Source organism: Oncorhynchus masou, chromosome 21 (genome assembly GCF_036934945.1).
Source record: "Oncorhynchus masou masou isolate Uvic2021 chromosome 21, UVic_Omas_1.1, whole genome shotgun sequence".
Classification (NCBI taxonomy): Eukaryota; Metazoa; Chordata; class Actinopteri; order Salmoniformes; family Salmonidae; genus Oncorhynchus; species Oncorhynchus masou.
The window spans coordinates 29473060-29496268 of record NC_088232.1 but is presented as its reverse complement, the minus strand read 5'-3'; the positions used below and the strand labels follow the sequence as shown (position 1 = coordinate 29496268).

The following is a 23209-nucleotide window of genomic DNA, read 5'->3' as shown; positions in this document are numbered from 1 at the left end:
CCAAAGGCTTTGAAGGTGGTCTCCAGCAGGACTTCCTTTGGCAGGGATGCAGTGGAATCAAAGATCTTGTTGCTCTTTATGGAGCCCAAGGCGGTGTCCATTTTGCAGGTGCGGGACATTGTGGCGAAGTGGTTATTAACAGAGTGCTGATGCAATGCCTCCTCGATATACTAACTGTCTTATTCTCGAGGAAGAGAGAAAGAGAGCACTTTTCAGAACCCACAACTTGCTTGAGTTGCACAAATTATTATGGGGATTAGGACAATAAAGAGTATTATTTTGCTGCGATTCTATTGAACACAATCAAGATGATTTTGCAGTTGGACAGACAGATGCAAAATCGGTGGTGGAAAAAGTACCTAATTGTCATACTTGAGTAAAAGTGCACATACCGAAAGTTACTCTAGTAAAAGTGAAAGTCACCCAGTGAAATACTACTTGAGTAAAAGTCTAAAAGTATTAGGTTCTAAATATACTTATGTAGCAAAAGTAAAAGTGTAAATCATTTCAAATTCCTTATATTAAGCAAAGCAGAAGACACAAATTTCTTGCTTTTAAAATGTACAGAGGTACACTCCAACACTCAGACATAATTTACAAACAATGCATTTGTGTTTAGTGAATTTGCCAGATCAGAGGCAGTAGGCATGACCATATGTTCTCTTGATAAGTGTGCAAATTTGACCATTTTCCTGTCCTGCTAAGCACTCAACATGTAACGAGTACTTTTGGGTGTCAGTGAAAATGTATGGAGTAAAAAGTAAATGATTATTTATAGGAATGTAGTGAAGTAAAAGTAAAAGTTGTCAAAAATATACATAGTAAAGTACAGATACACCAAAAAACTACTTAACTAGTACTTTAAAGTATTTTTTACTTAAGTACTTTACGCGACTGTGAAAAATAGAAACTCAATGAAGATGATTTCCTTAGCCAGGTGTCAAATACATATACAGTAGGAGATACAGAAAACATCAACACCTTCCACCACTGTGATCACACACATTAAATGAATCATGTAAATGAAGAGGGAGTGACTGAACATATCATGTAGAAAACTGTCACTTACTGTTGCATTTTGGTGTCAACAGAGTGGCAGATGTTGTCAAGGCGGCAGGCCACAAAGCTTCTGACCTGTGGGTCCTGCTCATCCTTCAGCATGGTGATCACCTTGCTAAGCAGCACATTGTCAGGACTCTTCATAAGCACCAGATAAGCTGCCACACGTTTCTGGATGGGGCTCTCAGCATCTTGGTTCCCCTCCAAGAGAGTTTTTCTGACCTGTCATTCACAGCACACATATTTCTAGCTGTATCTGTATGTTAGGTATAAAACAACACAATACTTAAAGCATGACTTGTAATATTGCTTATAAGCGGTTGTATACCCTTAGTATCAGGAAAGTCATATCCTCATCCCTTGAGCAGTCTCCCAACATGGTCTCCATGAACTCTTTCACCTATTTGACCTCAGGGGTGGGATGTCCTGGGTGAAACCTGCAGATGAGATTTGGGAATATGTTACCCAGTGGTTCTGAATTTTATTGTGATGTATTGCCCTCTGGTGGTTAACTTTAAAAAAATAATTGAATTAAAAAATCTAAATGGCTAAAAAGCTTTTATGGTCAAATTAACATTAGCATTTTCCCAGATTAAAAAAAAGAAAGAAAAAAAGAAAGGCAATTGATGAGATATCTATGATTCCAGTTATTTTGGGATGAAAGCCTAATTCCACTTACTTCCTGACAGTGTTTGCCAGAGCATACATCATGTCTTTGCTTTGTTTGTATTGGGCCAAAATGAGCATATCTCTGACCCATTGGAAGTCAGGACTGGACTGTACACAAAGATGTCCACATACACAGCTGTGCTGTTCATTCTCCTGATGACTTGGAGGATGGGGAACCGTTTTACAAGAGGACTAGTAGCGCATTCTATGTACAAATGATCAATACATGTTTTATCGTTATGGTAAATGTTTGCACTGACTTCTCCATTGCAGCCTGGAAGGCCTCAGCTCCTGCAGCCTGTCTATACACAGCCTCTCCCTGGGGGTCGATGACCAACATCTCACAGAAGGCACAATCCGCCGTGTGAAAAACGAAGCTGCATTCTAGTAGGACATCGAGTTCCACCTGAATGAGGAGGATGATAACCAGAGAGGAAGGGTCAGGAAGTGAGGAAGGATCAGTAAGATAACAGTTCCCCCCAGTTACCAGCAGGCATAACTCGAGCCACAAAAACAAACAAAGGCCTACCTGACATGACATTGGGGCCATTCCTGAGGTTGGATGTCCCAGTTGCGTCATTTTTTCTCTCTGTCATGTATTGGTATTTCGTAAAGGTCTTTAACTTTGCTGACACTGGAGATCACACATAATGGGCAAATCAAATTTGAATAATTTTACTGCATGAACAAATATTATATCACCTTTATCAATATTTCTCATATGCTACCTAAGTTTTAGATGTTTTCTCCAAATTGAGTCAATATTAGAGTTCACAGTCAAAGTCCACAACACCACTGGAACTCTGGACCCTTTACGTACTAAATGGCAATTCTCTTAATGAATAACATCAATTGTACTGAATTATAAACATTATGGTGCAATGTTCAGATCTAGCCAGGTCCAGCTCTGTTATCTCCAGTTCCACTTAAACAAAAAATCCTAAAGCTGAGGTTATTGATTAAGGTCAGTGTACAGGAAACATACTTGTACCTTGTTTCCTAAGGCCCCTGCCTACATGCTAAGGATTCACTCAGGGCCAAATCATCACTTAAGACAAATCATCACTTAAAACAATCAACATAACTTTTCAACAATCAACATAAATTTTCACTGAAATAATTTATTCACTGAATGTAAGATTAACAGGTCAAGTAAACCCTTAGAGACTTCTGTTCATCAGCATTCTCACTGCTTTTGTCACGACTTCTGCCGAAGTCGGTTCCTCTCCTTGTTCGGGCGGCGTTCGGCGGTCGACGTCACCGGTCGTCTAGCCATCGCCGATCCACATTTCATTTTCCATTTGTTTTGTCTTGTTTTTCCACACACCTGGTTTATATTTCCCTCTTTACTTGTCGTGTATTTAACCCTCTGTTCCCCCCATGTCTGTGTGTGGAATTGTTTATTGTCAAGATTGGCACACTTCCTGCTGGTTTGCGCCTGGTTTAGTTTTATTACCCGGTACTTTGTACTTGGGTTTTGTACTTTGTGCTGCCTCACTTGTTCGTTGGACATTTGTTTTGTAACAAGGTTGCGTTCTGTGCAAATGATTGCCTTAGTAAAGGGCTTTGCCCACTCATCTCTGCTCTCCTGACTTCTATGCACCAGCTACACTCACCAACTGACAGCTTTTCTCTAAAAAGCAAATAAAAAGTCCTCATGTTAGTAAACATCTTAACATTGGTGTTGCATTTATTTATTATTTAGTTACATTGAATCTGTGTAAATGTCAGAGACACGAGGATGCATTTTTAGACATCATTTGGTCTTTTAGTAAGTAAAAAATTGTATTGAGACCTAAATTAGCTTGGATATTTGCTCAAGGATAAAGTGGGTCAGCAGTATAGGACACCAACTCAGAAACCTGCTTTACACTAACTAGAGCTTGAAGTTCAGAAACGGACCTGGTCTATCTAAAATCATGTTTAATGTAATTAATTAAAGTATAGTGTAGTATGGAATAGAATATATATATTTTTTTTTACATATTACAAAAATATTTATCATCCTATATTGACAAAATACAATGCAAATGAAGAATGGTCTTCACCATCAAAATGTAATATTGGTGCTCAGAAGCAGATCTTGGGGTCCCCCATGATGGGAAGCTCTGTCTCTTATGTTTAGTTGAGTTCTCTCTAGAATAAGTGTTTTGCAGATTTGTCAGTATTGATTCTTCCATTTGGCAATTGTTTTGCGTCAAAATATAATTGTCTAATGTTTTGTTTCTCAGGGATCTTGTCTACTGTCCTGTAGCAACTTACAACAACTACCTGTTGCACGTTATGTAGGTCAATACACTGTATGAGGAATTATAGCTATTCTTTGCTATAATATTCCATACAGTTTTTGGAAAAGTTGTACAAAAGTATATTATAGTCATGCTGAATAAGAGTAGGATTTGGTATCCTTTTTAAAAAGATTTTGGAACTTGCAGAGATCTGATACAGGTACTGATAAAATTTAAATTGAACCCTTCCTTTATGTTCGAAAAAGCTAGACACGGATGATGTTCTGGGTCAATTTGACCCAGTACAGTAATAACTTTGATACATGTGCCAAAGTCATAGTCAATCAAATTATTACATTTAATGACATTTAGGACAGTTTTGCCAAATTTCAGATCACTGTCGTTTGGCCACTGAACATCACAGGGAAACATACTTATATCCTTATGACAGTCATGGTTAGACCTTTACTGCACATGAAGCCATTTGTATCTAGCACAAAGGTCAAATGTCAAATTGCAGGTAAAATTGCAAGACAAGTACAGAGTCAAATACAGGTCAAGTACAAAGTAGTGTTTCTTTGTTGTTGTTGTTTTTTTAATTTACAAGTTCATTACCCCTACCTAGAGGACGAGATGAAGGGTCATGATGATTTAAAAAAAAGTTGTATTTCAGGTCACTTCCATGTAAAAGGTCCCATGAGCCCCAACATGTGAAGTTCATAGGAGCATATCAAATTGGATGTTAAATGAAAGCTAAGAGTCTTTAAATCAAATCAAATCAAGTTTATTTGTCATGTGTCCCGAATACAACAGACCTTACAGTGAAATGCTTATTTACAGGCTCTAACCTATAGTGCGAACTAAATGTGTTAGGTGAACAATAGGTAAGTAAAGAAATAAAACAATAGTAAAAAGACAGGCCATATACAGTAGCGAGGCTATAAAAGTAGCGAGGCTACATACAGACACCGGTTAGTCAGGCGGATGGAGGTAGTATGTACATGTAGATATGGTAAAATTGACTATGTATATATGATGAACAGAGAGTAGCAGTAGCATAAAAGAGGGGTTGGTGGGTGGTTGGTGGCAGGACACAATGCAGATAGCCCGGTTAGCCAATGTGCGGGAGCACTGGTTGGTAGGCCCAATTGAGGTAGTATGTACATGAATATATAGTTAAAGTGACTATGCATATATCATAAACAGAGAGTAGCAGCAGCGTAAAAACAGGGGTTGGGGGGGTACACAATGCAAATAGTCCGGGTAGCCATTTGATTACCTGTTCAGGAGTCTTATGGCTTGGGGGTAAAAACTGTTGAGAAGCCTTTTTGTCCTAGCCTTGGCACTCCGGTACCGCTTGCCATGCGGTAGTAGAGAGAACAGTCTATGACTGGGGTGGCTGGGGTCTTTTTAGAGCCTTCCTCTGACACCACCTGGTGTAGAGGTCCTGGCTGGCAGGCAGCTTAGTCCCAGTAATGTACTGGGCCGTACGCACTACCCTCTGTAGTGTCTTGCGATCAGAGGCCGAGCAATTGCCATACCAGGCAGTGATGCAACCAGTCAGGATGATCTCGATGTTGCAGCTGTAGAACCTTTTGAGGATCTTAGGACCCATGCCAAATGTTTTTACTTTCCTGAGGGGGAATAGATTTTGTCATTCCCTCTTCACGACTGTCTTAGTGTGTCTGGACCATGATAGTTTGTTTGGTGATGTGGACACCAAGCAACTTGAAGCTCTCAACCTGCTCCACTACAGCACCGTCGATGAGAATCGGGGTGTGCTCGGTCCTCCTTTTCCTGTAGTCCACAATTATCTCCTTAGTCTTGGTTACTTTGAGGGATAGGTTGTTATTCTGGCACCACCCGGCCAGGTCTCAGACCTCCTCCCTATAGGCTGTCTCGTCGTTGTCAGTGATCAGGTGATGATGGTGTTGGAGTCGTGCCTGGCCATGCAGTCATGGGTGAACAGGGAGAACAGGAGGGGACTGAGCATGCACCCCTGTGGAGCTCCAATGTTGAGGATCAGTGTGGCAGATGTTTTGTTACCTACCCTCACCACCTGGGGCGGCCCCTCAGGAAGTCCAGGATCCAGTTGCAGAGGGAGATGTTTAGTCCCAGGATCCTTAGCTTAGTGATGAGCTTTGAGGGTACTATGGTGTTGAACGCTGAGCTGTAGTCAATGAATAGCATTCTCACATAAGTGTTCCTTTTGTCCAGGTGGGAAAGGGCAGTGTGGAGTGCAATAGAGATTGCATCACCTGTGGATCTGTTTGGGTGGTATGCAAATTGGAGTGGGTCTAGGGTTTCTGGGATAATGGTGTTGATGTGAGCCATTACCAACCTTTCAAAGCACTTCATGGCTACGGACGCCAGTGCTACGGGTCTGTAGTCATTTAGGCAGGTTGCCTTTGTGTTCTTGGGCACAGGGAATATGGTGGTTTGCTTGAAACATGTTGGTATTACAGACTCAATCAGGGACATGTTGAAAATGTCAGTGAAGACACCTGCCAGTTGGTCAGCACATGCCCGGAGCACACATCCTGGTAATCCGTCTGGCCTCGCAGCCTTGTGTATGTTGACCTGTTTAAAGGTCTTACTTACGTCGGCTATGGAGAGCGTGATCACACAGTCGTCCGGAGCAGCTGATGCTCTCATGTATGCCTCAGTGTTGCTTGCCTCGAAGCGAGCATAGAAGTGATTTAGCTCGTCTGGTAGGCTCGTGTAACTGGGCAGCTCTCGGCTGTGCTTCCCTTTGTAGCCAGTAATAGTTTGCAAGCCCTGCCACATAAGACGAGCGTCGGAGCCGGTGTAGTATGATTCAGCTCGGTGCGAATGATGCCTTAATCCATGGCTTCTGGTTGGGGTATGTACATACAATCACTGTGGGGACGACGTCCTCGATGCACTTATTGATAAAGCCAGTGACTGATGTTGTGTACTCCTCAATGCCACCGGAAGAATCCCGGAACATGTTCCAGTCTGTGATAGCAAAACAGTCCTGTAGTTTAGCATCTGCTTCATCTGACCACTTTTTTATAGACCGAATCACTGGTGCTTCCTGCTTTAATTTTTGCTTGTAAGCAGGAATCAGGAGGATGGAGTTGTGATCGGATTTACCAAATGGAGGGCGAGGGAGAGCTTTGTACGCATCTCTGTGTGTGGAGTACTGGTGATCTAGATTTTTTTTCCTCTGGTTGCACATTTAACATGCTGTTAGAAATTTGGTAGAATTGATTTAAGTTTCCCTGCATTAAAGTCTCCGGCCACTAGGAGTGCCGCCTCTGGGTGAGTGGTTTCCTGTGTGCTTGTTTCCTTATACAGCTGACTGAGTGCGGTCTTAATGCCAGCATCTGTCGGTGGTGGTAAATAAACAGCCATGAAAAGTATAGCTGAAAACTCTCTAGGCAAGTAGTGTGGCCTGCAATTTATCACAATATACTTCAGGCGAGCAAAATCTAGAGACTTCCTTAGATTTTGTGCACCAGCTGTTGTTTACAAATATGCACAGACTGAAAATTATTTGAAAAGGCACACACCTGTCTATATACGGCCCCACAGTTGACAGTGCATATCAGAGCAAATACCAAGCCATGAGGTTGAAGGAATTGTCCATTGAGCTCTGAGACAGGATTGTGTCGAGGCACAGATCTGGGGAAGGGTACCAAAAAATGTCTGCAACATTGGAGGTCCACAAGAACACAGTGGCCTCCATCCTTCTTAAATGGAAGAAGTTTGGAACCACAAATACTCTTCTTAGAGCTGGCCGCCTGGGCAAACTGAGCAATCAGGGGAGAAGGTCCTTGGTCAGGGACACTCTGACAGAGCTCCAGAGTTCCTCTGTTGAGATTTGAGAACCTTCCAGAAGGACAACCATTTCTGCAGCACTCCACCAATCAGACCTTAATGGTAGAGTGGCCAGGCTGAAGCCACTCCTCAGTAAAAGGCACACGATAGGCTGCTTGGAGTTTGCCAAAAGGCACCTAAAAACTCTTAGACCATGAGAAGCTAGATTCTCCAGTCTGATGAAACCAAGATTGAACTCTTTGGTCTAAATACCAGGCGTCACGTCTGGAAGATCCCTGGCACCTCCCTTCGGTGAAGCATGGTGGTGGCAGCATCATGCTGTGGGGATGTTTTTCAGCTGCAGGGATTGGAAGACTAATTATGATCGAGGGAAATATGAACAGAGCAAAGTACAGAGAGATTCAGGACCTCAGACTTGGGAGAAGGTTCACCTTCCAACAGGACAACAACCCTAAGCACACAGCCAAGACAATGCAGGAGTGGCTTCGGGACAAGTCTCTGAATGTCCTTGACTGGCCCTGCCAGAGCCTGGACTTGAACAAGATCGAACATCTCTGGAGAGACTTGAAAATAACTGTGCAGCAACGCTCCCCATTCAACCTGACAGAGCTCGAGAGGAGCTGTAGAGAAGAATGGGAGAAATCCCCAAATACAGGTGTGCCATGCTTGTAGCGTCATACCCAAGAATATAGGTGAAGTAAAAAAATATTCAAGGCTGTAATTGCTACCAAAGGTGCTTCAGCAAAATACTGAATAAAGGGTCTGAATACTTTGATACATTTGATATTTCATTTGCAAACATTTCTAAAAACCTGTTCATGCTGTGTCCTTATGGGGTATTGTGTGTAGAATGATGAGGGGAAAAAACAATTTAATCCATTTTAGAATAAGGCTGTAACGTAACAACGTGGAAAAAGTCAAGGCTTCTGTATACTTTCCAAATTTACTTTAAATTTAGGTGAGTTTTGGAGAAATTATTTGCCTTCTGTAAATTTAAGAAACATTGCATTTTTCCTTGTAGTTCCGTTAACAAAAACCAACATACAGTATCTTTAAGATATTTTCTAATTTCTCGCCCTTGTGAGGAGGGAGGACAATGAATGTTCACAGAAATAACAAAAGTAAACCTACCAATTAGTTAGTGTTTTTACTGATATAGATTCTTGTTAATGAATTATTAACTGATTAAAACTCGTAGTTCTACCAGAATTACTGCATTTGAATTGGCTATGGGAAATCATAGTATTCACAAACCACAATTGGGTCACCTGCTACTGTCCTCCCTTCCACTGGCATACTGTTATGTTCAGCTCATAACTGTTTCTCTTTCAGTCATCTTGTGGTCAAAGTGAGAGTGTGAAAACAGTCTGGACAACCCCTCCATTATTCTCTCTTCCCTCCTTCTCCAGTTAATGTTACCTCTCCCGGGTCTTCCTGACTCCTACCCATGAGCCCCCTCTCTTTCCATTTACTGTAACCAGCATCCGCACACACACACTTGACCATCATTGGATGTCCATGGACATTGAAAAGTAGTTGAAATTTGGTCATTCCGCTCTGGCCTTGATTTCAATGTTCACAGACAATGTTTTATGGGCCAGTCCAGTCCGGCCTTGACTTCAATGTCCACAGTAGTTGATCTTTGGCCTTAATTTGGCCCAAACATAGATATCAATGACTGGAGACTGGACCAAATCTGAACCAATCAGGGAAGTCCATGTTTCACAAGTTTGGACAGCACAGCACAGTAAAGTAAAGGACAGTAGAGCATAGTTCAGTACAGTACAATTTGTAAAATTTGGTTTTGTTTGGGGGTGGAGCTCATTAGAATAATAGGCAGTGTGTATGTAGCGGACATGAGTCAGTCATTGTCACGTGATGAGGTAATCATTCCTGCAAACTTCAAAATGAGTGTCTGCCTTCATTCCCATAAATGTCCTTTTGGTCTACATGCTGACCAGACCGGACACGTAGTGTGCGCGAGCATCGCAAAATAAATTTAGAAATCAATGTTATTCAATTATTGCACCCACACTTCTCGCGCCCACCAACGAGCGTCTGCGATGCCAAGGGCTAAAATAGAACTCCTTTCTATTTCTGATGCAGATCGCGCTGAAAGTCCTGCCTCTCCCATCTCCTCATTGGTTTATAGAAGCAGGTACCCACGTGTCATCTCCTCATTGGTTATACCCACGTGGGTGATTGAAAGACGAACTGTTTTGCCAGTCGTCGTGGTAATACTATGAAAGTTTAGATGCCGATCACCATATAAGTTCAAAGATGAAAAAGCCTGGAAGGAGGAGAGATGACTAGAAACGATTCGGTTGGCCATTTTACGTGTGGATTTATTGTTGGAGTAGAGGACCTTGTGCATTTCAGGTAAAATAACAACTCAATGTTTATATCCCAGGACAAATTAGCTAGCAACAGCAAGCTAGCTAAATAGAACAAATTAGCTAGCAAGTGCAAGCTAACTAGCTAAATTGCCATACATGTTTAATGCTTTTTGACCTGTCCCCAAAGTAATGTCATTGGTTCAGAATTTGTTTTGATATTTTAACCTGCGTGTCGTGATCACGTTTGGTGTAGGGGGACAAAACAAATGTATGCATGATAGCGCACGATGGCGCACGTGCGCAGCCGGTTTTGGTTCAGTGTAATGGTCTAAGACGTTGGTTGCTCCCAAGGGAGACCCCGGTTGCTATTCCATGTGTAACAATGGCGCCCAACGTGGGGCGGTCTCTTATGGGGGAGGAGGTTAAAGGGGCTGAATGTAGCAGACATGACTTGGTCATGGCCACCTGATGAGGCAACCCTGCCTGCTAACTCTTGGTCTGATGGTCTAAGATGTTGGTTGCTCCCGGGAGAGACCCGGATTCGCATCCCGTGTGCTGCATGTAGAATAATACCCATATATGCAAAGGATTATATTGCATATTTTTACCTTTGTGTACCTATTCAGTATACATCACCATGAAGAGAATGGCATTCCCATCCATAATTATGTATTCCTGTGTAGTACAGAACAGGGACCCATGATGTAATTCTGTGACTTTAATTCTGTGACCAGGTGTAAATCCACTTCGCTTACTGCAGTTCAATAAACAAAATAGATTGTTTCAAACTCAAGGTGTCATGTCACCCCATTCTTTCTGTAGACACATTTCTATCTTAATACGGAGCAGATATTTTGTTTTTGGAAAACGTGGTAGCATATAAAACTCGGGGATAATTTACCGTAATTCTGTTACCAAACTTTGCATCTGCACAGTTCTTCCAGTAAATGTGTTTTTGTGACATTTTCTGTGTAAATTGTTCAAAGCAATTCTAGTGCAGAAAGCTGTATGGTTTGCTAAACTTTGAAACAAATCGTTTTTTGTTTCTCAAATTTTTAAAATTAGAAATCTGAGTCTCAGTGTAATCCTGATACCGTGAAATGTCCCTTCAGTGTTGTTAAACTAACTACTGGGTCAAATTGACCTGCAACATAAGGCAAGGGTTAATATCCGTTTAACATTCCAGAAAACCAATCAGTATTACTTAAGCAGGGGGACACGTCTGGCACTGCAGGATTTGAGTCCCTGGCGGCGTAGTGTGTTACTGATGGTCGGCTTTGTTACTTTGGTCCCAGCTGCTTACCTATTGCAGATTCAGTCTTCCCAGCCTGGTGCAGGTCTACAATTTTGTTTCTGGTGTCCTTTGACAGCTCTTTGGTCTTGGCCATAGTGGAGTTTGGAGTGTGACTGTTTGAGGTTGTGGACAGGTGTCTTTTATACTGATAACAAGTTCAAATAGGTGCCATAAATACAGGTAATGAGTGGAGGACAGAGGAGCCTCTTAAAGAAGAAGTTACAGGTCTGTGAGAGCCAGAAATCTTGCTTGTTTGTAGGTGACCAAATACTTATTTTTCTCCATAATTTGCAAATAAATTCATTAAAAATCCTACGATTTTCTGAAATTTTCCCCCTCATTTTGTCTTTCATAGTTGAAGTGTACCTATGATGTAAATTACAGGCCTCTCTCATCTTTTTAAGTGGGAGAACTTGCCCAATTGGTGGCTGACTAAATACTTTCTTGCCCCACTGTATGTGATAAGGCTATTCATTGACTACAGCTCAGCGTTCAACACCATAGTGCCCTCAAAGCTCATCACTAAGCTGAGGACCATGGGACTAAATACATCCCTCTGCAACTGGATCCTGGACTTCCTGACGGGCCGCCCCAAGGTGGTAAGGGAAGGCAACAACGCATCTGCCACGCTGATTCTCAACACGGGGGCCCCTCAGGGGTGCGGGCTCAGTCCCCTCCTGCAAATCCCTGTTCACCCATGACTGCATGGCAGGGCACAACTCCAACACCATCATTAAGTTTGCAGACGACACAACAGTGCTAGGCCTGATCACCGACAACGATGAGACAGCCTATAGGGACGAGGTCAGAGACCTGGCCATGTGGGGCCAGGATAACAACCTCTCCCTCAAAGTGATCAAGACAAAGAAGATGATTGTCCACAACAGGAAAAGGATGAATGAGCATGCCCCCATTCTCATCGACGGTGCTGTATTGGAGCAGGTTGAGAGCTTCAAGTTGCTTGGTGTCCACATCACCAAACAAACTATCATGGTCCAAACACACCAAGACAGTCGTGACGAGGGCATGACAAAGCCTATTCTCTCTCAGGAGACTGAAAATATATGGCATGGGTCCTCAGATCCTCAAATAGTTCTACAGCTGCACCATCGAGAGCATCCTGACTGGTTGCATCACTGCCTGGTATGGCAACTGCTCGGCCTCCGACCACAAGGCACTACAGAGGGTAATGCATATGTCCCAGTGCATCACTGGGGCCAAGCTTCCTGCCTTCCAGGACCTCAATACCAGGCGGTATCAGAGGAAGGCCCTAAAAATGGTCAAAGACTCCAGTCACCCAGGTCATAGACTATTCTCTTTTCTACCGCACGGCAAGTGGTACCGGAGCACCAAGTCTTGGTTCAAAAGGCTTCTTAGCAGCTTCTACACCCAAGCCATAAGACTCTGAAACAGCTAATCAAATGGCTGCCCAGACTATTTGCATTGCCCCCTCCCCCCTCTTTTATGCAACTGCTACTCTCTGTTTATTATCTATGCATAGTCACTTTAATTCTACCTACATGTACATATTACCTCAGTAACCTCGACTAACCTGTGCCCAAATTTGAATTCAAATTCAAATTTGAACACTGAAGAATACATTAATGGCACTATAACGGTGACAAACGGTAACCACAAACTGTTGGGGCCTACATCAAGATGTTCCAACAGCAGAGTCTCAACAGCAGTCCCAACACCTTACCACTGCTACACCTGGCTATCAGTGAAGTCTTGTCTAGCAGCGAAACAGTTAATTTAGCCTCATTTACTGACTTAAAAAAACATATTTGATATGGTTGACTTGCTTAAACAAATGTAGTTTCTACTGACAATTGAGATGTACAAACTATGGCATAAGGGGACGACAAGCGGATAAAAGGCAATCCGTAACTTCGATTAAGACAATGGGTGAACTAGCATAGACGTAATCAATATAACTATTTGTTCAGCACTTTTGAAATGTACAGCGACAGAATTCAGAACATGGGCCGTTCTTACAGTATTCCCCCTTACACCAAGTCAGAACCATAGGATGGATAAATAAATGGGGCATATAAGCAGACAATGAAAGCTCTTAAAATATTTGATAATTACATGTTCACCACCAAGTCAGAACAGTAGGCAAAAATAAGAGGGGAAAATAGACCAAATAATTAGGGTGAGGCACATGGGCTACTAACAGCTTTCTACACTAGATACACTTAGTATTATTTTCTTACCTAAAGTATACATATCTCCCTGGCATATTACATAATTTATGCAGCAGCCTACAATAAATGTTTGGACCTTGTTGTGCTGTGCTCACTTGAACAGGGAAGTGGCACGGCGGTCCTTCGTGGGCAAATTTTGTCATCAAACTTTGTCATCAAAGTATGTGGCATTCAAGACAACTGACAACTCTGAAATAAACAAGGTCAAATCATGATGACGTCGGTGATCTTCAGGTCTTAGCTGTAGAAAGAGGCCCGAGTTCCCGATTTACAATTCCAAGTTGGATGACAGTTCAAAATGTATTTTCCCAGTCGGAGCTCACTTTCCCAGTTGTCTTGAACTCACTGATTTCCCAGTTCCGAGCTAAGTTGTTTTGAGCTTGGCAGATATCATGTTGGATTGACAGCATGGCCAATGTTGAAAGTTTATCGTTCCGGCTCCCGAGTGGCGCAGCGGCCTAAGGCACTGCATCTCAGTGCTTGAGGCATCACTACAGACACTCTGGTTAGAATCCAGGTTGTATCACAACTGGCCGTGATTGGGAGTCCCATAGGGTGGCGAACAATTGGCCCAGCATCGTCTGGGTTTGGCCGATGTAGGCCGTCATTGTAAATAAGAATTTGTTCTTAACTGTTAAAATAGTTCAAATAAAATAAAAAATAAGCTTGGCAAAGAGAACCTTAAACTCAGACTTGGGACCACACAGCCACTCCACTGAATGACAGGCTAGTGATTGCTTTGCAATGCTTGCATTTAGCCAGTAATTCCTTCCAAACCACTCATTGTTGATTTTGCGATTTCCAACTTCTGTAATGTTTATGGCCGATGACCACCGATACGTTTTATCAATCATTTCTCTTTATATGAGAAGGATTAAAAAGCATTTGCAAGTAGAATGTCAACTTGATTTATGATGTCTCCTTTTGATAGTCTGATGTTGAGTCCAATCAAAGCTACTGTAGATATAACATGATTTGACATAATTTTATATGTGGCCAATGACCTTGAGCCTTCTTGGATTGGCACTTCTAATGTAACTCTATGGCAGCACCCAAAGGGGCTTGAATTTCGAGCTCTATCCTTAGATTTGGAGGTGACGTAGTGTCCCCATGAGTGACAGAACACTGAGCCAATCACAGCACAACTAGAGAACATTACCCAATCACGACGCAGCGAGAGAACATTACCAACGCCTACGCTCCGTATTTTCCCCTGGCTGCCCGACCACCACAGAAAGCACAGAGCTAGACTGAAACACCTGCATTTTGGAGCTGCCTTACACAAGAAAGCAACAAAGAGACCATGTTCGTAGGCGGCCTTATTAACTCAATGTTTTACATTGTTTGCAAGCTAATATGTGACGCGTATTCATGCGTGTCACACCTGCTCTGAATGATAGGTCGCCACTGACAATAACCTAATACACAAGGCCAAATATACAATGGCGTTGCTTATACTTTCTGAAGGCACTGTACATACTATTGAAAAGTCATTCACAATTTGGTTATGGTGGTGCCAATCTGAGACAAACTTATTTTTGTCAATTTTTACTCACAGACATTATCCTCAGACATATTGTCACGATCGTCGTATGAAGCGGACCAAAGTGCAGCGTGGTATGTGTTCATGATGATTTTTTAATTAAAGAAAGCACTGAACACTGAATACAAACTATACAAACCAATAAACTAATAACGACCTTGAAGCTATAATTAGAACTGTGCTGACACAAGCAACTAACATAGACAATCACCCACAAACAAACAGTGAAACCCAGGCTACCTAAGTATGGTTCTCAATCAGAGAAACCAATGACACCTGCCTCTGATTGAGAACCATACTAGGCCGAAACATAGAAATCCCAAAATCATAGACTGCCCACCCCAACTCACGCCCTGACCATACTAAATAACGACAAAACAAAGGAAATAAAGGTCAGAACAGTGACAGTACCCCCCCCCCCCAAAGGTGCGGACTCCGGCCGCAAAACCTGAACCTATAGGGGAGGGTCTGGGTGGGCGTCTGTCCGCGGTGGCGGCTCTGGCACGGGACGTGGACCCCACTTCAACACAGTCTTTCTCCGCCTCATTGTCTGCCTCCGTGGCATCCTAAACACGGCTACCCTCGCCGCCGACCTCGGACTGGGGATCTTAGAAATAGGTCCCGAATGGACGGGAGATTCCGGCGGCGCCGGGGTGAAGGATGACTCCGCCGGACAGGCGGGAGACTCCGGCGGCGCCGGACAGGTGGGAGACTCCGGCGGCGCCGGACAGGCGGGAGACTCCGGCGGCGCCGGACAGGCGGGAGACTCCGGCGGCGCCGGACAGGCGGGAGACTCCGGCGGCGCCGGACAGGCGGGAGAGACAGCCTGGTGCGGGGCACTGCCACCGGAGGGCTGGTGCGTGGAGGTTGTACTGGATAGACCGGACCGTGCAGGTGCACTGAAGCTCTTGAGGACCGAGCCTGCCCAACCTTACCTGGTTGAATGCTCCCAGTCGCCCTGTCAGTGCGGCAAGGTGGAATAGCCCGCACTGGGCTGTGCTGTGCTGGCGAACCGGGGACACCATGCGTAAGGCTGGTGCCATGTACACCGGCTCAAGGAGACGCACTGGAGACCAGATGCGTAGAGCCGGCTTTATGGCACCTGGCTCAATGCCCACTCTAGCCCGGCCGATGCGAGGAGCTGGTATGTACCGCACCGGGCTATGCACCCGCACAGCATAACACGGTGCCTGCCCGGTCTTTCTCGCCCTCCGGTAAGCACAGGAAGTTGGCGCAGGTCTCCTACCTGGCTTCGCCACACTTCCTGTGTCACCCCCAATACATTTTTGGGGCTGACTCTCGGGCTTCCATCCACGCCGCCGTGCCGCCTCCTCATACCAGCGCCTCTCCACCTTCGCTGCCTCCAGCTTTTCCTTGGGGCGGCGATATTTTCCTGGCTGTGCCCAGGGTCCTTTACAGTCCAACTCGTCCTCCCATGTCCATTCCCCGTTGCGCTGCTCCTGCTGCTGCTGCCTGTCACCACGCCACTTGGTCCTTGGTTGGTGGGTGATTCTGTCACGATCGTCGTATGAAGCAGACCAAAGCTCAGCGTGGTATGTGTTCATGATGATTTTTTAATTAAAGAGAGCACTGAACACAAACTATACAAAACAAATAACGACCGTGACGCTATAATGAGTACTGTGCTGACACAAGCAACTAACATAGACAATCACTCACAAACAAACAGTGAAACCCAGGCTACCTAAGTATGACTCTCAATCAGAGACAACACCTGCCTCTGATTGAGAACCATACTAGGCCGAAACCTAGAAATCCCAAAATCATAGAAAAACAAACATAGACTGCCCACCCCAACTCACGCCCTGACCATACTAAATAACGACAAAACAAAGGAAATAAAGGTCAGAACGTGACACATATATTCTGTAAAATAAATCATAGATTTTTGTCTGCTGGGGCCACCTCTAGGAAGATCTGCAAGAACACAGTGACTTTCTCCAACAGTCCAGGGCACAGTTTGAAGTGGATGAAGGGTACATAAACCAAAACACCACTAAAGATAAACAAGGTAACATAGAGGTACTCTATCGCGGGGTTGTCAATTATAGGTGCCAGCACAAGGAAAATTGCTGCGATGATGACCAAGATGGGGATTACAATGGGAACCTGGTTGAACAAACAAAAACAATAGTACGCTCACAAGAGGGGTGGGCAGCAGATGGGACCATTTGGGTAATTAAATTGTTAGAAACCAATGTCTTGTTCAAATGGAAACAGACCTTTATAAATAAAAGTAGAAATTATATGTCCTATGAGACTCACCCTATATGGCCTGGGAAGTTCAGGTTTCTTGATCTTGAGGTAGAGGAGCCCAGACAGAGTGATTGCATAGAAGAACCAGGCAGTGAAACTGGCAATATCAATGCAGAGGGGTGGTTGATAAATAAAGCAGCAACAAAACGTTTATGTATTGAGCCATTTTAAAGTCATCATAAACTACCTGAAGAAGTTCACAATGCTCTGAAAGTCACCAGGGATGAGAACCAGGAGTGAGATAGCCGTGGTGAAGATCAGAGCTGGAGAGGGGGTCAGTCGATTCACATGGGCCATGGACAGAATATCAGGCTGGGGTAGGAAAAAACCACAAATGTTGACATAGAAAACTACTACTTACATCAGAAAAAAAAGCTTTTGTTAAAACGGTCTGTCTCTTGAATGTGTTTCTCACCATGTGTCCCTCTCTTGCAGCCACAAAGCACACCCGGCCGCCACTAAAGAATGTTCCATTCAGGGAGCCGAAAGCAGACAAAGCGGCTGCGATAGACATCACCCATCCCCAGCTCCCGAGCACCTTATTCCTGTTGACGACAACAAGGTCATTTGTCAGCTCACCACAAATGTAAGGAAATGAGAGAGAGGTGTGTGGATGGAGTCAAGCTCTCTCACCCCCAGGTGACAGCCACTGCATTCGACGACATCAGTTCTCTTGGCGTCATGACAGCCAGGTAGCTCACATTGACTAGTAGATACAGCATGGTTACCATGGGGATGGCAATTATAACTGCCCTGGGCAGATTTACCTGAGAGGATGCAAGGTGAAGAAAGATAGTTTAAGTCCTTTGGATCATGTAAGGAAATACATTACTTATTACAGTGCATTCTTACCTCAGGTCTTTTCAACTCTTCTGTCACATAGTTCAAGTTGTACCAGCCAGCAAAGGACCAGAGGCCTTGGTAAAAAGCCATCCCTATGGAGCTCAAACCCAAGTTCGTACCATCAAAAGCATGTTGTTGTACAGCAACATTTCCCTGTGCAATTATCACTATCCCTCCAATTACTATAACCATCAATGCAAATAGCTTAGCCACCAAGAAGACCACCTGAATTCTCATGGCTAAACGTACATTCAAGATGTTTGCCATGGCTACAACCATGATGGCTGCAACAGCAGCACACTTCACTATTAGCTGAGGAGGAGAACAGTCTTGGTAGAAAGGTGCCACAGCATATTCTGCAAAACTGAGGGATATTGCTGCAATGCTTGCTGGTTTCACTACTAGTAGGAAGGTGAAGGCCACAAAGAAGGCAGGAAACTGTCCATAGATTCGAAGAATGTAGATAAAGTCCCCTCCTGATTCTTTAATAATGGTTCCTAGCTCAGCATATGAGAGTGCCCCCAGCATGGCTACAAGGCCAGACAATGCCCAAATGATCAGGCTTGCCCCTGGACTTCCAATGTAGGACAGCACAAACTGAGGGGACATGAATATTCCCGATCCAATCATGGTTCCTGCTACCAAGGACACAGCACTGACTAAACCCAACTCGCGCTTCAGTTGAATCCTCTCTGTTTCTGTTTCTGCCATGGCCAGACCCCAATTTTATACAAACAACAGGAGAATCTGTTGTCAACAATAGATCCTCTCTTCTTTTAGTCAAGAACAATTATGACAAAGACCTGGCAAATCTTTGAAGCTGGGTGTAAAGTCCTTAGTTAATATTAACTTCTCAGGTTGAATAAAGTATGTTGTTGTGTCATCTTTGTTTATAGCTGTAAAAGGGTTCCCATAAAGATTACACCCTCCCCTAGGAGAGGGAGAAAAGGGAATGCTATGTCATCGTACAGTTAGATTATTCCTTTAATAGTTTATGGATGGCGTAGAAATTCCTTCTCTTTCCCTGAGGGTTGGAAAAATTGTTATATGTGTTGGTGCTAAAGCCACCTGAAATTGCTGTCAGAAGCCATGTGAATATAGAAATGACAGCTGAGTGTAGACTTGCCCCCTAGCTGATGATGTTGGTCTGCAGACATACTATATGTTACACTGTCTTTCCACCTGGATCAGTCTATCAAATGCAATCTAGATAAGGGCACACAGTATCGCTGTCTGTGGGATTGTTCAAATATCAAAGCATTTTGTCAGGCTGCGATAAAGTATACTCTTTGTCAGGTATTGGTGCAGTGGATTTTCCTGCATATTCTATACTCAGTATTTTTGGTTTGTTTCATGTGGCCTGTAACCTCAGTAGTTCAAAGATGAAATGGTCTATTTTCCCTACTCCAGGTAAAACATACAATTGTACAACTCTAGAAACATCCAGACAAAACAATATCAAAATGTTTAATTGTTCCTTACCTCAGGCCGTTTTAGTTCTTCTGTGACATAATTCAAAGTGTTCCAGCCATCATAGGACCACAGGCCCTGATAAAGAGAAATCCCAATGGAACTGATTTCCATATTGGTCCCTTTAAAGGAATCCTCAAAGTTTTCAGTGTTCCCCTTGAAAAGCAGCACCACACCTCCAATAATTATCACTGCCAAGGCCACCAGCTTGATCACCATGGAAAATACCTGGATGAACATAGCCAGACGTACATTCATACTGTTCACAATTGCTAACACCAAAATCCCTGCTGCAGCCACACACTTGACCACCAGCTCTGGTGGGGTACAGTCATGGTAGAAAGGAGCCACTGCATATTCAGCAAAGCTCAGTGCTATCCCTGTTGCACTGGCAGGTCTCATCACAATGACGAAGCTAAAGACAAACATGAAGGCAACTACTTGGCCAAATATCCGCAGAATATATATGTACTCTGCCCCAGATTCAGAAATGACAGTGCCCAGTTCAGCATAGCAGAGGGAACCCAACGTGGCCAGCAGACCACAGGCTGCCCAGATCACCAGGCTGGCTCCTGGGCTTCCTATGTTGACCAGCACAGACTGAGGGGACATAAAAATTCCAGATCCCATCATGGTCCCAGCAATGAATGAGATAGCACCAATAAGCCCCACTTCACGCTTCAAGCTGAGTTTCTGTGTTTTAGCTGCCATCCTGAGACTTGGTAGTAGATCTATTCTCAACAGATATGTTTTACCAACAACGAGAGGCATACATTTTTTGTCCGTATCGTACAAGGTCACACCTACTATTACATCAGTTAACTATTACTAGACTGGGGCTGAGTTGAATCAGGGCTGTCGGCTTTAATCTACCAGGAAACTTTAGTCTACTAAAGAAGAAAGAAACATACCAGGAATATATATACCCATATACTATAATGTCAAACATTCTGGAACAGTAGTAATACCTCAAATAGCTCAGAGGAAGGGTGGTTCACTAAAATGTATGATGTTTCACTTTGTTATCAATCGAGTTGGTCCTAAATCATCAATAGGAATATCGCTTTTTATGTATCAGGGACACAGTTAAAGTAGGGCATGTTATGCTTCCCTGTGCCTTGGAGTAAAGCATGCTGCGTTATTGAAAATACAGTAGATACCAAAAAGATGCAGGCACAGCATACCTAAGCCACTTTTAGTGTTCCTTTGAAATCACCCTGTATGAGATATAATGAAAATATGATGTATTTACTTTGTACTTTGTACTTTGTACTTTAAATCAGTACTAACTTAACTTAAATGTGCAGTTTCTGTAGGCTAATGTAAGTGTGACAGCTCTATAATATGTGACAGTTCTGTAATTTGTTTACCTCAGGATGTTTCAGCTCTTCTGTCACAATTTAAGTTGTTCCATCCATTGTAGGACCACAGACCCTTATAGAAAACAATACCTATTGGATTGATGCCTGGTCCCTTTAAAATAATCCTCAAAGCTTTTGATGAGCAATACCACTGCTCCAATAATGATTACTGACAGTGCCAGCACAGTGCCAACATGAAGAACATTTGCATTCCTAGGTTCTTGCCTTTCTCGGGAATGTTGCATTAGTCACCGTGCTTCTACATCTTGCCTTTTGGGGTTTTAGGCTGAGTTTCATTATAAGCACTTTGTGACATCTGCTGTATAATGGGCTTTATAAATACATTTGATTTTATTTAATATTCAACCAAGCTCAGTGAGATCCCTGCCCCACTGGCAAGCCTCACAAATATGATTGAGCTGAAAATTAACATGAAGGAAATATGCCCTTACCAGTCTTTTTTTTTATACCATAGACCAACAAGATACCTGTAGAGAAAAGCTCTAACTTCTGTGTCCAAGTATTTTATAACCACATTTCAGTGCCAATGGATTGTTACAGATTAGATAGGGACTGTTTTTTTCTTTTTTTCTTTTGCACCAATGTCTGCACCATTGACAATGTGTGTGTGTGTGTGTGTGTGTGTGTGTGTGTGTGTGTGTGTGTGTGTGTGTGTGTGTGTGTGTGTGTGTGTGTGTGTGTGTGTGTGTGTGTGTGTGTGTGTGTGTGTGTGTGTGTGTGTGTGTGTGTGTGTGTGTGTTTGACCACCCGATCATCTGGTACATCCATTGCACATGATTAACCATTTTTACAAATTGTTTCAATATTATGTAATGTACTACTGGAATGAGTTATGTCCCCCTAGATCATCAACTAAATTCAGCCATGGGCCCAAACAGATATATTTTTTACATTTTCAAACCTTGCTTACATTTGTAAACAACTACTTCTCTCTGTTTTGCGTGGGAATACTTTGGAACATATTTCCAAAATAATATCAGATAAAATCACCCACGGGCCAAATCCGGCTTGTGGGGTGCAAGTTGGTGAACCCTGCTCTAGATGTAATGAAGGGAATATCATTGTACTGTGTTCAGGACTGGAGACAGGAGACAAGCTGTTAGACAGGAGAGGCTATATGGACATGCCTGGTGCCCAAATTGATGACGCTTGTTGAGCAGCAAGAGTCGAGTGGCCACAAATGGATTCGGTTTGGTTCAGTTCAGTCAGTCGCCCTGATGAGCCCTTCCCAGATATCTAGTTTGCCTTAGTTTTTTTACGCCGCTCTCAGATGCAGAATATCCAACGTTTTGTGAGCATGGAGAGGCCAGAGACACCCAGACTAGTAAATTAGGCTAAGGAACAGAAGTTGGGTATTGGAGAAAAGACATCAGTGCATGTTCTGCAAACAATATTGTGCGGCATGAGGCGCGGCATGAGCGTAGTGAAAGGATAGACGTGTTTATGGACAGCAAGGAAGAAGGAGAAGATCTAAATGCAGAGGGAAGATGTGTGTTGAGGAAGAATGGCACCGAGTACAAACTGTACCCTGCTCTCTGAATGGCTCAGAAATGGAACCTGACGAAAATGAGAATGAGGTGTCATGAAGACCTTCGTGTCTGAGCCAAGCCACGATGGTCATGCAAAGGATGATTCTGGCCCAGTAGGAGTGACGTTTTTGGAGAAAGTGGATCCCTGCCTTTTGACTGACCCATATGTAGACTCAGGCTGGGTAGAAAATAAGTTAGGTACTGTTAAATCGGTGAAGGTAGCTGTTAGAGGAATTTATATGTTCAATTAAAAGACTCTGTCCGTTTCTAAGAATTTGAAAGATACTTATTTGCATAAAATGGACAGAGACCAGTCTCACAATTAATCAGTATCGTTTATTTTCGAGAGCTCTGGTCATAATACAATGTACATTGGTTTATATACCTCACATTTTGTCATAAATGTCTCTCCTCCTCTCAGATACAATGGCAATATAGTTCACACTCCTTCCCACATTGTCTGCCACCTGTTAAACAATCTACTACAAGCCCAAGGTCTCTCCCCTCCCTGGGTAGGGACAGAATGTCCTGTAAGAAACACAGAATTCCAGCCGGTCTGACGATA

At 43.4% G+C, this 23209-nt stretch overlaps 1 protein-coding gene across 7 annotated transcripts in view; it reads right to left on the bottom strand.

The window, feature by feature from the left end:
* The window catches only part of LOC135508071 (b(0,+)-type amino acid transporter 1-like), a 29642-nt gene extending 9119 nt beyond the window's left edge, over positions 1 to 20523 (bottom strand). For 5 of the 7 annotated variants that reach the window (XR_010450751.1, XR_010450754.1, XR_010450753.1 and 2 more), the window contains exons 1-10: positions 19746 to 20523; positions 18054 to 18187; positions 17836 to 17965; positions 17608 to 17732; positions 17430 to 17517; positions 2258 to 2362; positions 1989 to 2134; positions 1388 to 1496; positions 1070 to 1281; positions 1 to 184 (exon numbers count right to left, since the gene is read on the bottom strand). Coding sequence is in view for 2 of the 7 variants with exons in the window: in XM_064927995.1 (XP_064784067.1) it covers positions 17043 to 17273; positions 17430 to 17517; positions 17608 to 17732; positions 17836 to 17965; positions 18054 to 18187; positions 19746 to 20504 (1467 nt within the window). In the remaining 5 variants the exon portion in view is untranslated. Of the gene's footprint in view, positions 185 to 1069; positions 1282 to 1387; positions 1497 to 1988; positions 2135 to 2257; positions 2363 to 16696; positions 17274 to 17429; positions 17518 to 17607; positions 17733 to 17835; positions 17966 to 18053; positions 18188 to 18272; positions 19343 to 19745 lie in introns of those variants that run through there. The other 2 variants (XM_064927995.1, XM_064927996.1) reach the window with 2 other exon arrangements.
* Between the last annotated feature and the right edge of the window lie 2686 nt (positions 20524 to 23209).